General features: G+C 40.3%; 3 protein-coding genes across 3 annotated transcripts; 2 read left to right on the forward strand and 1 right to left on the reverse strand.

Moving 5' to 3' along the window:
- Window positions 1-3103: 3103 nt before the first annotated feature.
- Window positions 3104-5074, forward strand: LOC101305751. Its single transcript, XM_004298118.1, has 2 exons — window positions 3104-4425; window positions 4725-5074. Exons 1-2 carry the CDS (start codon window positions 3104-3106, stop codon window positions 4783-4785), a joined length of 1383 nt encoding a protein of 460 aa, XP_004298166.1. The 3' UTR covers window positions 4786-5074.
- A 4219-nt stretch (window positions 5075-9293) lies between these two features.
- Window positions 9294-9839, forward strand: LOC101306328 (putative FBD-associated F-box protein At3g50710-like). Its single transcript, XM_004298119.1, has one exon. The coding sequence runs from the start codon at window positions 9294-9296 to the stop codon at window positions 9837-9839; it is 546 nt and encodes a 181-aa protein (XP_004298167.1).
- Window positions 9840-10699: 860 nt separating this feature from the next.
- On the reverse strand, window positions 10700-12536 carry LOC101309340 (peroxiredoxin-2F, mitochondrial-like). The gene is made up of 5 exons (XM_004296874.1): window positions 12297-12536; window positions 12179-12208; window positions 11924-12082; window positions 11236-11330; window positions 10700-11007 (listed from the first exon to the last, which is right to left on the reverse strand). The coding sequence occupies exons 1-5, from the start codon at window positions 12495-12497 to the stop codon at window positions 10902-10904; spliced, it is 591 nt and encodes a 196-aa protein (XP_004296922.1). The 5' UTR covers window positions 12498-12536; the 3' UTR covers window positions 10700-10901.
- Between the last annotated feature and the right edge of the window lie 339 nt (window positions 12537-12875).

Genomic DNA, 12875 nt, shown 5'->3' on the forward strand with positions numbered 1-12875 from the left:
TATCTTTTAATTGTTTTTCTCTTTTCTTACGTGTTATTTTTTCTCTATTTTTTTTCTTTTGAATAATTTGATCTCTATTTTGTACCTTATAATAAATTATTTTCAATAAATATATATTGATAGATATTATTATTATTATTATTATTTTGCAAAAATATTTATGCACCTTGCATTGCAAGTACATGCGTTCGACATGTATGATAATACAAAATTTTATGTCACATGATCGATATTGATTATTTTTTTAGCTCTTATAAACTATATATATGCTTTGATAAAAAGAAATTGGAAAAAAAAATATATAAGAAAAAAAATAAATATTGGAATAAATTTTTATTGAATTGGTAAGTCTAAAGAGAATAAATATAATACTTTCTTTTGTATAATTATTGTCTTTAATAGTTATTGTATATGAGGCTGGATATGTCATTTAATAATTTACAAATAGAGTGAGGTCTAGTGAGCAAATTTGGAGGTCTTAATAGCCGCACTCAAAGAAAAGATAAGCAGAGCTACAAATTAGTTTTTACGGATCCTACAGACTTACCTGTGGGTGTAAGGCAAAGGTGATCTGACTCTCGTTCCTGTTCCAGGTTGATATCAGCTGGCTATTGAATTCACTCCCCTGATGGTGTGCATATCTCTCATTTCTGGTGGTAGAGATGTGATGAGTTCGAGTCACCTTTTTTTAGGCCCTCAAGTTATCCACGGGAGTTCTTCGAACTTCTCCATTTGCATTGAGGAATCTTCAGCAAAGATGAGAAACTTTTGCAGTTTGCTCATTTGTGAAGCCCCTCCAGGCCAAACTGTGGTCTTGCAAAAACTAAAAATAGCTACTGCTTTGCATGTTTTTTTCTTGGTTTTTACTTTGGTTTTGTTTTGTTTTTGTTTTTGACGAGTACTGCTTTGCAGGCTATTCTCAGGCATTTGTGTAATAGCCAGACACAGGTCCTCTTCCATACCTGCTTGCTATATGTTGCAGGGTCTCGATTCTGATATCACAGTAATTACTCTCTTTGATGACAACTTATCAAAATTGAAACATTTTATGACTCGCCTGAACCTGTACTACCTAACTCCAGGAACATCACCAGGGTACATCATGGCCTTTATGTCCAAATCCAAAAATGAACACCTTATGATTCTCTTCGATGTGGTTAAACCAACATTTGTCACAAGGGCAGCAATTTTCTTCCCATTCTTAATAAGCTGCATGCACATTTTCTAATGGTGTAGGGCTGCTTAGCCTTATTACCAATTTTCAGAATGTCTATGAATTGTCAGTGCCGCCTTTGTGTTCTACTCAGCCAAGTCAGCTCGCGACCTACTACTATTTTCCCCATGACGACACAACAAAAAAGAGTCTCAACCAATGACTGCAAGTCTGCAACAGTCACTCACTAGCTTAGCGATGGCGCTTTGACAGTATTCAACTTCCTTGCTCTTCAAAATCCGCTTCACGAGCCTCGCAGTGCTTTGACAGTATTTTCTGGACATTGCAATTTATATCTAAGAAGAGGAGCTTGGAATTACTCAGATCAGTCATATCCATTATATGATTTATATGCCATTGCATATATGCATGTTATCTGTACGTGTGTGTCTGTTTGATTTCAACTTCTTTACTAAAGACTTCCAATGCGTATCATAATATGTAAAAGTACAAATTCATACGTTCCAGTTTAGTCAAAATCTTCTCATATTATTATTAGAGTTCAATTGGAGCTGGCATGTAAACTAGATTCAATGATAAACAAGACGAGAGTTATTTCCTCAAGTCACACAGACAACTAAACATGACAAATCCAAACTACAAAAACGGAGTAAAACAAACTAAAGTACTATATTCCAGGGCACCAGAGGCGGTCACTTCCACAGTCACTACACCTGTCTGAGATTACCCCTTTATTTTCAAACTTAACTTCTACATCACTAGTGTTTGAACTCTTGGGATACATCAAAATTTCCTTCTGGAACTTCTCTTCTGTGATATGACGAGTCTTAAAGAGAAGAATACCACAGGTGACTATAGTCATATGCCTCAGAACTTCACCATATCCCAACTGGATCATCATGTCCCGTGTTGAGTTATAGAAACAGTCTTGAGGTGTGAAACCACACAAATAGGCACAATCTCTGGTGGCTCGAAAGGAATGTATCCTTCATATTCTTCATCATACCATGTTCTGAAATCAATGTCTAAGACAAGATCTTCAAGCTTAGGTGTTCGCTTGAGTAACTCCATTACATATTCCAAATAAGAGCAACCAAAAAGATTGAGCTTCAATTGCTTCACGTTACTAAAGTTTGGCAGTGAACATGTCTCAAATTTTAAACCTGGTAGATTCAAATACTCAACCCTGGAAACTCCTGCAAGTAAAGCAGTTTCACAGTTCAAAAGCCATGGACTTACTTTTCGAATATATGTGTTTTCTATGTCGGCTTTGACCAGGGAGTTTACATTCTGCATGATATATTTTGCAGGATTTAAAACATAGACAACAAGGTTTTGAAGCTTTGGGGCATTGATAGTAATCTCTTCCTCTGTTTGACTGTCTGCATAAATTCTTGTTCTTAAAGTTTGCAATTCAGGGCAGCAGCAAAAAAATTTCTCAATGAGGAATTATCTCCATTTGTTGCTGTAATATCAGCGAACTTGAGGCTAGGAAAACAACCTGGACTAGTAGATGGATAGGTAATACAATTTGAATGGACCTTCAAAACCTCCAGAGTTTTGCACCGGACAACTCTTCTAGGCAGTTTCAACTCTAACTTGTCTGAGTTGTCTCTCCAGGACTGAGTAGGGTTAAAATAAAGATCAAGTTCAGAAAGCTCATGCCTCATGGCAGCACATATCCAATTTCGAATGCGAGAAAAATGTTTCTCTTGAACATTGTAAATGTTTTCAATATGAAGACGAAACTTGTAAGGAAAATAGTCTTTAGATAGAAAGAAGATCAGCTGTATCTCATCAGCAGTATAACCCTATTAGACAGTATCTTCTTTATTAGGGATTTACTTATCTGTATATATATGTTTCCTTATAGAGTTTAGTTTCCAAGTCAGTCACAATTACTCTTGTATATGTATTCCCTCTGTATCAATGAAAGATTATTCCACCAGAACTATTATCTTTTCATGGTACCAGAGCAGTGATAAGATCCTGTTCTATCGTTGCACTCTAATTTCTCGTGCAGCCTCCCTATCTCAGCCAATCCCATCATCTCCAAAACCTGACTGTTCTATTCCTAAGACCTCAGAATCCTCAAAATCCTCACCACCAAAAATTGATTCTGTTCCAAAGGATTCAGAAACCTTATTAGAGGTTTCAAGTCCCTATCTCATTCACCATTCCGATCATCCTCGATTGGTTCTCATCTCCAAACCCTTGAATGGAGACAATTTCTCTGGTTGGAAAAGGGCTATGGTTCGAGCCTTAAATTCCAAGAAAAAGCTCGGATTCGTCAATGGCTCTATTAAAGCTCCTTCAGAAACAGCTGACCCTAATGGTTATGCGATTTGGTCAAGGTGTAATGACATGGTCCACTCTTGGATCGTTAATTCTTGCGATCCAGAAATAGCCGAAAGTGTGACCTATTATCCTACTGCCTATGAAGTTTGGGAGGATCTTCATGAACGCTTTTCTCAAGCAAATGCGACACGCATCTTTGAGATTCAGAGAGATATCAACTCTCTTCGACAAGAACAACTCTCAGTTTCAGTCTATTACACAAAGTTGAAGGCTTTATGGGATGAATTATCAACACTTGATGCAACACAACAAACAGATCAACAGAAATTGATGCAATTCCTTATGGGATTGAATGAAACATACCAGGCTATCCGAGGACAAATTCTTCTCATGAAGCCTCTGCCCACTGTTCGACAAGCCTTCTCCTCTGTCCTTCAAGAAGAAAAGCAACGTCTGATTGCTTCATCCCACATGGTGGAAGACTCCGGCAGCGCTGCCATGGCAGTCCAATCCGAGAATAACAGGTCGGCACCGGAAGCAAGGAATGATCAAGCTAATCGGTTTTCTGGAAATAACAATCGGTTTTCTGGAGGAGACCGCTCTAATCGCAGCACCTGGAATGATCGAACAGAGCGTGGTGGAGGAACTCATCGCGGCTCCTGGAATGGAGGACGACGGGGTGATCAAAACCACCGTCGTTTTGGGTCAGAAAGACGAAGGCCTCAATGTACCTATTGTGGTGATATGGGCCACTGGGTTCAGACTTGTCACAAATTACATGGATACCCAGAAGGCCACCCTAAAGCAAGAGATAATCCAGGTAATTTTAACAGAACAGCTGCTGCTAATTATGCTTCAGAGGAGAGGTTGGTTTCGATTCCAGAAGACCAACTAAAACAATTGCTGTCACTTATCCCCAAAACTCAAGATGAGGACTCCAATAACAAAACCAGGTTTGTCTAAAGTTGCTTCCCGCAATTGGATTATTGATAGCGGGGCAACCGATCATATTACTTCCTCGTCTAAATTATTGCATAAAGTTGAAGATTATTATTCGTTGCCATCGGTATCATTACCTAGTGGAGAGCAAGCCAAAATTGTTGCAAAAGGATCTTTTCCTTTGAATTCCGATTATTATGTGCATGATGTATTATCAGTGCCTACATTCAAAGTTGATCTGCTGTCTGTTAGTCGTTTGACGAGAAATTTGAATTGTTCAGTGACATTTTATCCATATTGGTGTATTTTGCAGGATCTGGCTACAAGGAAGACGATTGGTTTGGGTAAGCTACGTGACAGACTATATTACCTAGCGGCACTAGCAACGGAGAAATCTTTGACCAAACAATCCTCACCATCTAACAGACCAGCATGTCACCTCACCACCTCTTCCACCGATCTCTGGCACAGTCGGCTAGGCCATGTATCACCTTCTCGTTTGAGTTTCATTGCCAAGAATTTTTTGAATTTTTCCATTCAGTCAAATAATGCTTGCCCTATATGTCCTTTGGCTAAGCAAAGTCGTCTGCCTTTTCCTACCAATGTTATTTCTTCAACAAAACCTTTTGAGATTATTCATTGTGACATTTGGGGTCGTTATCGACATCCTTCTCTTTCTGGTTCCCATTATTTTCTCACTATTGTTGATGATTATACACGTTTTACATGGATATTTCTGATGCGATTCAAAAATGAAGCACAACCAATTATAAAACGTTTCTTTAGTTATGTTTTCACTCAATTTGAGTCTCGCATTAAAACCCTTCGAAGTGACAATGGTGGTGAGTTTCTTTCACTTCGTCCCTTTTTTCAAGACAACGGTGTTATCTTTCAGCACTCTTGTGTTTACACACCTCAACAAAATGGGGTTGTGGAACGCAAACACCGTCATATCCTTCAAGTAGCCCGAGCTTTGAAATTCCATGCTCAACTTCCTACCGAATTTTGGGGGGAGTGTGCGCTTACCGCTGTTCATATCATTAATCGGCTCCCTTCTCCTCTACTCTCTTTTAAAACACCATATGAATTGCTTTACTCATCACCACCTTCTTACTCTCATCTCCGTGTTTTCGGTTGTTTAGCCTATGCTACAAATGTTCACACATCACATAAATTTGATCATCGTGCCAAGCAATCCATTTTCATCGGCTATCCTATTGGGCAAAAAGATTACAAATTGTACGATTTATCTACAAAAACAAATCTTTACTAGCCGAGATGTCATATTTCATGAACACATCTTCCCATATGCCTCTCCTCCGTCCAGCCTCATTCCTTCTTCGCCAGCCCAATCTTCCAGCCCAACTCCTTCGCAGGCCCAATCTTCAAGTCCAACTCCTCTTGTTGACTTCTTTTTTGATCAGTCTCCTTCTCCTAACTCTCAGCCATGCGCCTCACACCCTCAGAAACCCAGTTCCGATCCCGAAACCTCCACCACACCACGGCCTCCATCTCCCGACCCTACTCCGATCACTCCGACGCCACCCCTTTCTTCCGGTCCCACTCCGATTTCTCCGGTGCCTTCCATCAAGACCTATTCTCGCCGTCCTAAGTCCATCCCCATACCTCCTCCTCTTCCGGCCTCTCCATCTCCGTTCGCTCCACATTCGTCTTCTCTTCCTCCGGCATCTCCTTCTCCGGCTTCGCCTTCCATGGCGCCGCCTTCTCCACCATCAAATCCTCCTGATTCTATGGCTGAGTCTGTGCTCCCATCCACAGCAACCCAACCAACACCCACTGCTCCGCTCAGTCGCTCAAGCCGCCACGTTGTCCCACCGGTCAAACTGACCGATTATGTCTGCTCGTATGCCCACTCCGATCACTCGTCTTCCTTGACTCCAGGTCCGACACGAGGTACGCGTTATCCATTGGTGAACTATGTTTCCTATCATCGATATACGCCTGCTTATAAACGGTTTGTTGCTCAAATTAGTGCTGCCACAGAACCTAGGTCTTATATGGAGGCCGCTGCTCATCCTGAGTGGCAGGCAGCCATGGATTCCGAGTTGCAAGCTCTCCAGGCCAATGGCACATGGTCTCTTACCAAACTTCTAGTGGGTAAGAAGCCAATTGGTTGTCGATGGGTATATAAGATAAAGCACAAGTCTGATGGTTCGATTGAAAGATACAAGGCTCGCTTGGTGGCACAAGGCTTCACTCAACTTGAAGGTATTGATTATCAAGACACATTTTCCCCTACGGCCAAGATTATCACAGTCCGCTGCCTTCTTGCTTTAGCTGCAGCCCGGCGCTGGCCTTTGCACCAAATGGATGTCAACAATGCTTTCCTTCACGGTGATTTACAGTAAGAGATATACATGTCCCTGCCACCAGGGCTCCGGCGACAGGGGGAGGATGGCATGGTTTGTCGCCTTCACAAGTCACTATATGGCCTGAAACAAGCTTCTCGCCAATGGTTTGCCAAGTTTACTGAAGCCATTCGATCTGCGGGTTTTGTGCAATCTCGAGCAGACTATTCTCTCTTCACCAAGAAACAAGGCAAGTCCTTTACTGCTCTTTTGATATATGTCGACGATATATTGATTACTGGAAATGATCATCAAGGTATTGCTGCCACTAAAAAATTCCTGCATAGTCATTTTCATATCAAGGATCTTGGTGACTTAAAATACTTTCTTGGCATTGAGGTTTCTGCTTCTGAAAATGGGATTTTTATTTCCCAACGTAAATATGCACTGGAGATTATTGAGGATGCAGGACTATTGGGCGCAGCCCCTATTGATACACCAATGGAACGAAGTTTAAAATTGTCTGATAAGACTGAATTGCTCAAAGATCAAGGTCGCTACAGGAGATTGGTTGGAAGACTAATATATTTGACTGTTTCAAGACCGGACATTACTTATGCAGTTCATGTCTTGAGTCGGTTTATGCATGAACCGAGAAAAGCTCATATGGAGGCGGCACTTAGAGTAGTGCGTTACCTCAAGAGTGCTCCTGGTCAAGGTCTCTTTTTCTCCTCCAACAATGATCTGAAACTGAGAGCATTTTGTGATTCGGATTGGGCAGGCTGCCCACTTACTAGACGTTCCACTACAGGATACTGTGTGTTTCTTGGACCTTCATTAATCTCTTGGAGATCAAAGCGTCAGAAAACTGTATCTCTTTCATCGGCAGAGGCAGAATATCGTGCTATGACTGGAACATGTTGTGAGTTAACATGGCTGCGATACTTACTTAGAGACTTGGGAATAATGCATCATGAACCTGCCTCCTTATATTGTGACAATAAAGCAGCACTGCACATAGCAGCGAATCCGGTGTTTCATGAACGAACCAGGCACATTGAGATGGATTGCCATTATATCAGAGATAAAATTCAAGACGGATCTATTGTTACAAGATTCGTGAGTTCATCACATCAGTTGGCAGACGTTTTGACCAAAGCTTTGGGGAAGGAAACTTTTGTTCCCATGATACGCAAGTTGGGAGTGCAGGATATCCACTCTCCAACTTGAGGGGGAGTGTAAGGAAAATAGTCTTTAGATAGAAAGAAGATCAGCTGTATCTCATCAGCAGCATAACCCTATTAGACAGTATCTTCTCTATTAGGGATTTACTTATCTGTATATATATATGTTTCCTTATCGAGTTTAGTTTCCAAGTCAGTCACAATTACTCTTGTATATGTATTCCCTCTGTATCAATGAAAGATTATTCCACCAGAACTATTATCTTTTCAAAACTTTCTGATCGTTGGTGGGTTGTGTAACTTAAGTGCACCATCAACAAAGTCGGCAAATTTCTCAAATGTCGTCCAACTTCGATCACCATAATCAAAGTCTAGGGTAGGGGCGAAGGTCCATAAGTTCTTCCAGCCTTTAGACAAAACCGTGGTTCGAACAGAACACAAATACAGGATAGTATATGAACACGAATATCGTGTGGCAATTGGCTGATCCTATCTTCGGCTCCTTTTTGACGTTTTGATTTCGAACCCTCTTGCTCCTTTTCGACGTTTTGATTTCGAACCCATTAGTTCCTCTCGCCGCGTTTATGGTTTGCATGAAGGCGCTTTTATAAATTATAAGAGAGTTGTACTTGTGGTGATGGGGAAGGTTTCCTAGTACACATTGGAAACTAAAACTAAATTAGCACTCAACATCGGGTCATCATGTTCTTAGCACTCAACAGTCAACACTCCAACTAAACTACTGCGTCCACCCCAATCTGATCTACTGGACAAAAGTAGAGGCCACGAGGAGGCATGTTCCTTCCTTGTGGTGGATGGATTCCTAGTACCATACTGCTTTGGCTTCCAATACATCAAAAAGGCTATTTTCCTATCCCTAAAATAACAGCCTAAAAACCCAATCCACTATGGAATTGGAGAAAGTCATCGTTCAAAATAATATATATAAGACTTGTAGACTTGTAATAACGGGAAAAGAAAACGTACGAGCAAAATAGAAGAAGAATGGATTGCAGGATTTAGCAGAAGCATGCAAACAAGGCCAAACAGACAACAAAAAGAATGGCGTCGGAAGCTATACGCCACGACAGGATCAGTCAATTACCAGATGTTGTTCTCTCTCACATACTTTGTTTCCTTCCCACGAGAGATGCCATACAAACAACTATTTTGTGTAAAAGATGGAACAAACTTTGGATTTCCATTCCCAACCTAGACTTGGACTACAATGTAATTTCAAGACATGTATTTGAAAAGTTTGTTGATGGCGTTCTTTCACTGCATGCCTCTTCAAACATCCAAAAGTTTCGTCTATGTAGTGAAGGAAATTGCTATAATAATTGTGGAGATGAGCATTTGACTCGCACTTCTGGATGGATATGCAAAGCCATGAAGCATAACATCGTTGAACTTGATCTTGGGATATATGATACAAGATTCAAAGACCTTGAATTGCCTGACAGCTTTTTCACATGCAAAACTCTTGTGGCTTTAAAGGTGAGTTCAAATTGTATTAACCTTGCTCCTCCTCCTTCGGCATCAACTTGTTTTCCAAGTCTCAAGTCCCTCCACTATAGCCTTTACAGGCCTGATAGTGCCTCAGTGTTCGATTTGCTCGTTTCCAAGTGTCCTGTGCTTGAAGACTTGACCATTGATGCAGAAATATTTGCAGAAGATGTATATACTTTAGATATCCCTGCAGCAGGATTGAAAACGTTTAGATTTCTAGGTACCAGCTTTCTTGTTGGGAGAAAGTACAGTTTTTCTTTCAATTCCCCAAAGCTTGAAAACCTTGTTGTCTCGGATAGAGCTGGTTTAGCCAATTACTACTTTTCCAACAATGCAAAAGCCATGGTTAAAGCTGTGATCCATTCAATACATGGCTACAAAGACGACAATATCAATCATGTTGTTAGAGCACCTCCCTTTACTTGAACAAGTCTCCGGTGTTAAATATTTGTCTCTTTACAGTCCAAGGTTTTTGCCACGTTCTCTGCCTTGCTTCAATAATTTGAAGCGTTTGGAGGTTAGTGTGTTTCTTTGCTCTTATTGGGGATATGTAATGGAGCTGCTGAAGAGGTCACCAAATCTGGAAGGTATTGTTCTGGATATTTGCACTCGGACATGGGCTAAACAAAACTATGTCGAAGGGTACCAGCCCTTCAATCACCAAAGGATGTTCCTGTCTGTGTTTCCTCGCACCTCAAGACCATCTACATCATTAATTTTATGGGATACGACGATGAGTTTGATGTGGTAAAATATTTGATGAAGAACAGTAAAGTTCTCAGGAGGTTATTTATTTCAACCCGTGAGAGTTATCTTTACAACACTCGTCGAATGACAATTGAGAAGCTGCAGAAGAAAGCTTCAAATTTCGAGAGACGCTCAAAGACTTGTGAGATTGAAATATTGATCAACTCTGAGAGTCAGGAGCGCGAAAGATGCAGATGTGGATCGTGAGTGTGGATATTGTTATCTTCCTAGTTCCTAGTATGAATTCTACTTGGAGCAAACCTGTACATTTGTTTTGAGTCATAATTGGCCGTACTCTAGTATGATTTCAACTGGGAGCAAACCTGTATATTTGTTTTGTGAGTCATACTTCTTAATATTATGGTGAGATAAATTATGAAACTTGAAGCCACAAATATTATTCCTCATTGCTAGAATGTATTGGGTTGATGGTATACCAAGCTTGTTAAGTTTTAGCCTTCTGGTATTAAAACTTGAACCAATTGGATTACTGGGGCATGATTGGGATATGATAATATGGTGAAGGTAACTCTTTCCATCATAGTTGAGCCATTTAGCATCTGCCCTATTATAAAAGATAAAGTTACTCAAAGAGTAGTTTGAAGCCTGCATAGCAAGCATATTATTTGAAAGGAGAACAACTACAGTGGTCCAGGACTAATATTTAGCATACAAGAACCTGAAGTTACTGATGAAGCAAACAGATGACATGTCTCAGAAGCATTCGTGGAAACTGTCTCTCTAGATCTGACCCAAAATGACATCTCCACCAGAGACCTTGAAGTCTGATGGGGCTTCCTCGACATTTAGAACTTTAACCTTCCCGTCAACCACATATGCCGACCATCTGCAGAAAGAGAGTAACAATGTCTTCAAGACTGACAAACTTTAATGGATATAGTATAATACTAATAAGATGACAATATTACAAATCCATCCAATCAGTAGTAGAAAAGGAGGATGCAGGAATGAGTCGATAAATTATGGATAGAACGAGTCCAAAACCATCAAAGATTTCTATTTCTTTTTTTCAGTGCAGCCAATTTCTAACAACAATCCGGACTATAGATTATACCTCTGAGAGCGAGGTCCAAGCAAAGCAACAGAGAGATCTTTATCCAACTCCAAGCTTTTGTGGAAGCTCCCATCAAAGTCCCCATAGAACTCGATCTATTAAGAAATTATTCAACTAAGTCAATCAATGCTGCTCTAGTAATATGGAAGCAATAAATGATTATTGCATCAGCAGAAAAATTGTATCACAACATTGCTACAATTTAGAGGAGTTTTGCATCATGTACAAGTTATGTTATTTCCTAAGATACTTTACAGTGGCAAACACCATTTGAAACATGAATAGTAACTATGAAGTATGAACAAACAAAAGCTACTTGCCCTTCAATGGTGACTGGTAATATAATTCACTACCAAGCAAAGTATGATTAATACTTTGTATGGAACAAAAAAGTGAATCACACTATTGCTACACTTTGGAGGAATTGCTCAGTATGTACTGACTACTGAGTTACCTTATTTCCTAAAGTGCATCAAAACGTATTACACATAAAGGAAAGCTATTATCTAGAACTCAAAGACTTCCTCAGAATATAACTCTCAATTGAACTACTTTTCCAGCTAAACTAACCAGTGAAAAAAGGGTATTCAGATTCAGTACAAAAGTAGCATTGAGATCGCAAATTGAAGAAAACAGATTAATCTCTCAGCAGTACAAGACATGGAACAGCAGTTAGATAGAGACATACCGAGTCTTTGGCTTCAAGTTTATCTGCCCATCCATTCAAAACAAAGGGATCATTAACCGCAACACAAATCACAGAATCAATCCCTTTAGCCTTAAACTTGTCAATGTTGTTCTTGTAACTAGGCACATGCTGCTGCGAACAAACCCCAGTGTACGCACCCTGTTACACACAAATAACAACACACCCATCTCTATAAATCCCTTGCAAACACAATTCAATGTTTCATTTTCTCACAAAACATATAGAGAATCTTACAGGGAGGCCGAAGATGACGACTTTCTTGTCCTGAAAACACAAAAATTCAAGAGAATTGAATGCCCAATATGATGGAGATAACAAGGTAGTGGAGATGAAAGACAAAAGAAAGGGTAACCTTGAAAAGGTCTTTGAGAGGAGTGGTGGAGAATTTAGAGGAGACGCCCTCGTCCCAGCTCCGAGCTTTCTGGAGGGAGACATCGGGTGCGGCGGAGACTAGGTCCGTCCCGACTGCGACCGCCGCGTAGGCTCGTGGGGAGGCTCCGACGGCCGATTTCATGGCGGAGTAGGATGCTCGCTTCAGGAGTGAAGACGCCATTGCTGACGTAGAATAGAATACAGGGTCGGTGGTGGTTGTTTAAAATTATATATAGGGGGTAGTGGAAGAGAGCATTGCAGTGGCCAGTGGGTAATTACGGTCCTCTCAGATATGACGTAACGGTCCATCCGGTTCAGCCGGGCATAAAGTCACGTCTGAATTATTATTATTATTATTATTATTATTATTATTATTTGTTTATAGATATAAGACTCTTAAGAGCAATTCCAACCATGTAATCGAATCCACGGTGGAAGCTCCAACAGCAACAATTGACAACTTTCAATCAACTCCAACAAAGATGTCAATTTCACGTGGATGACAATTTTGATTCATCAGGTCAAATTTGACCCAGACTGAACCTATAGTCATTTCTTT

The sequence above is a fragment of the Fragaria vesca genome, linkage group LG4 (assembly GCF_000184155.1).
Source record: "Fragaria vesca subsp. vesca linkage group LG4, FraVesHawaii_1.0, whole genome shotgun sequence".
NCBI classification, from domain to species: domain Eukaryota; kingdom Viridiplantae; phylum Streptophyta; class Magnoliopsida; order Rosales; family Rosaceae; genus Fragaria; species Fragaria vesca.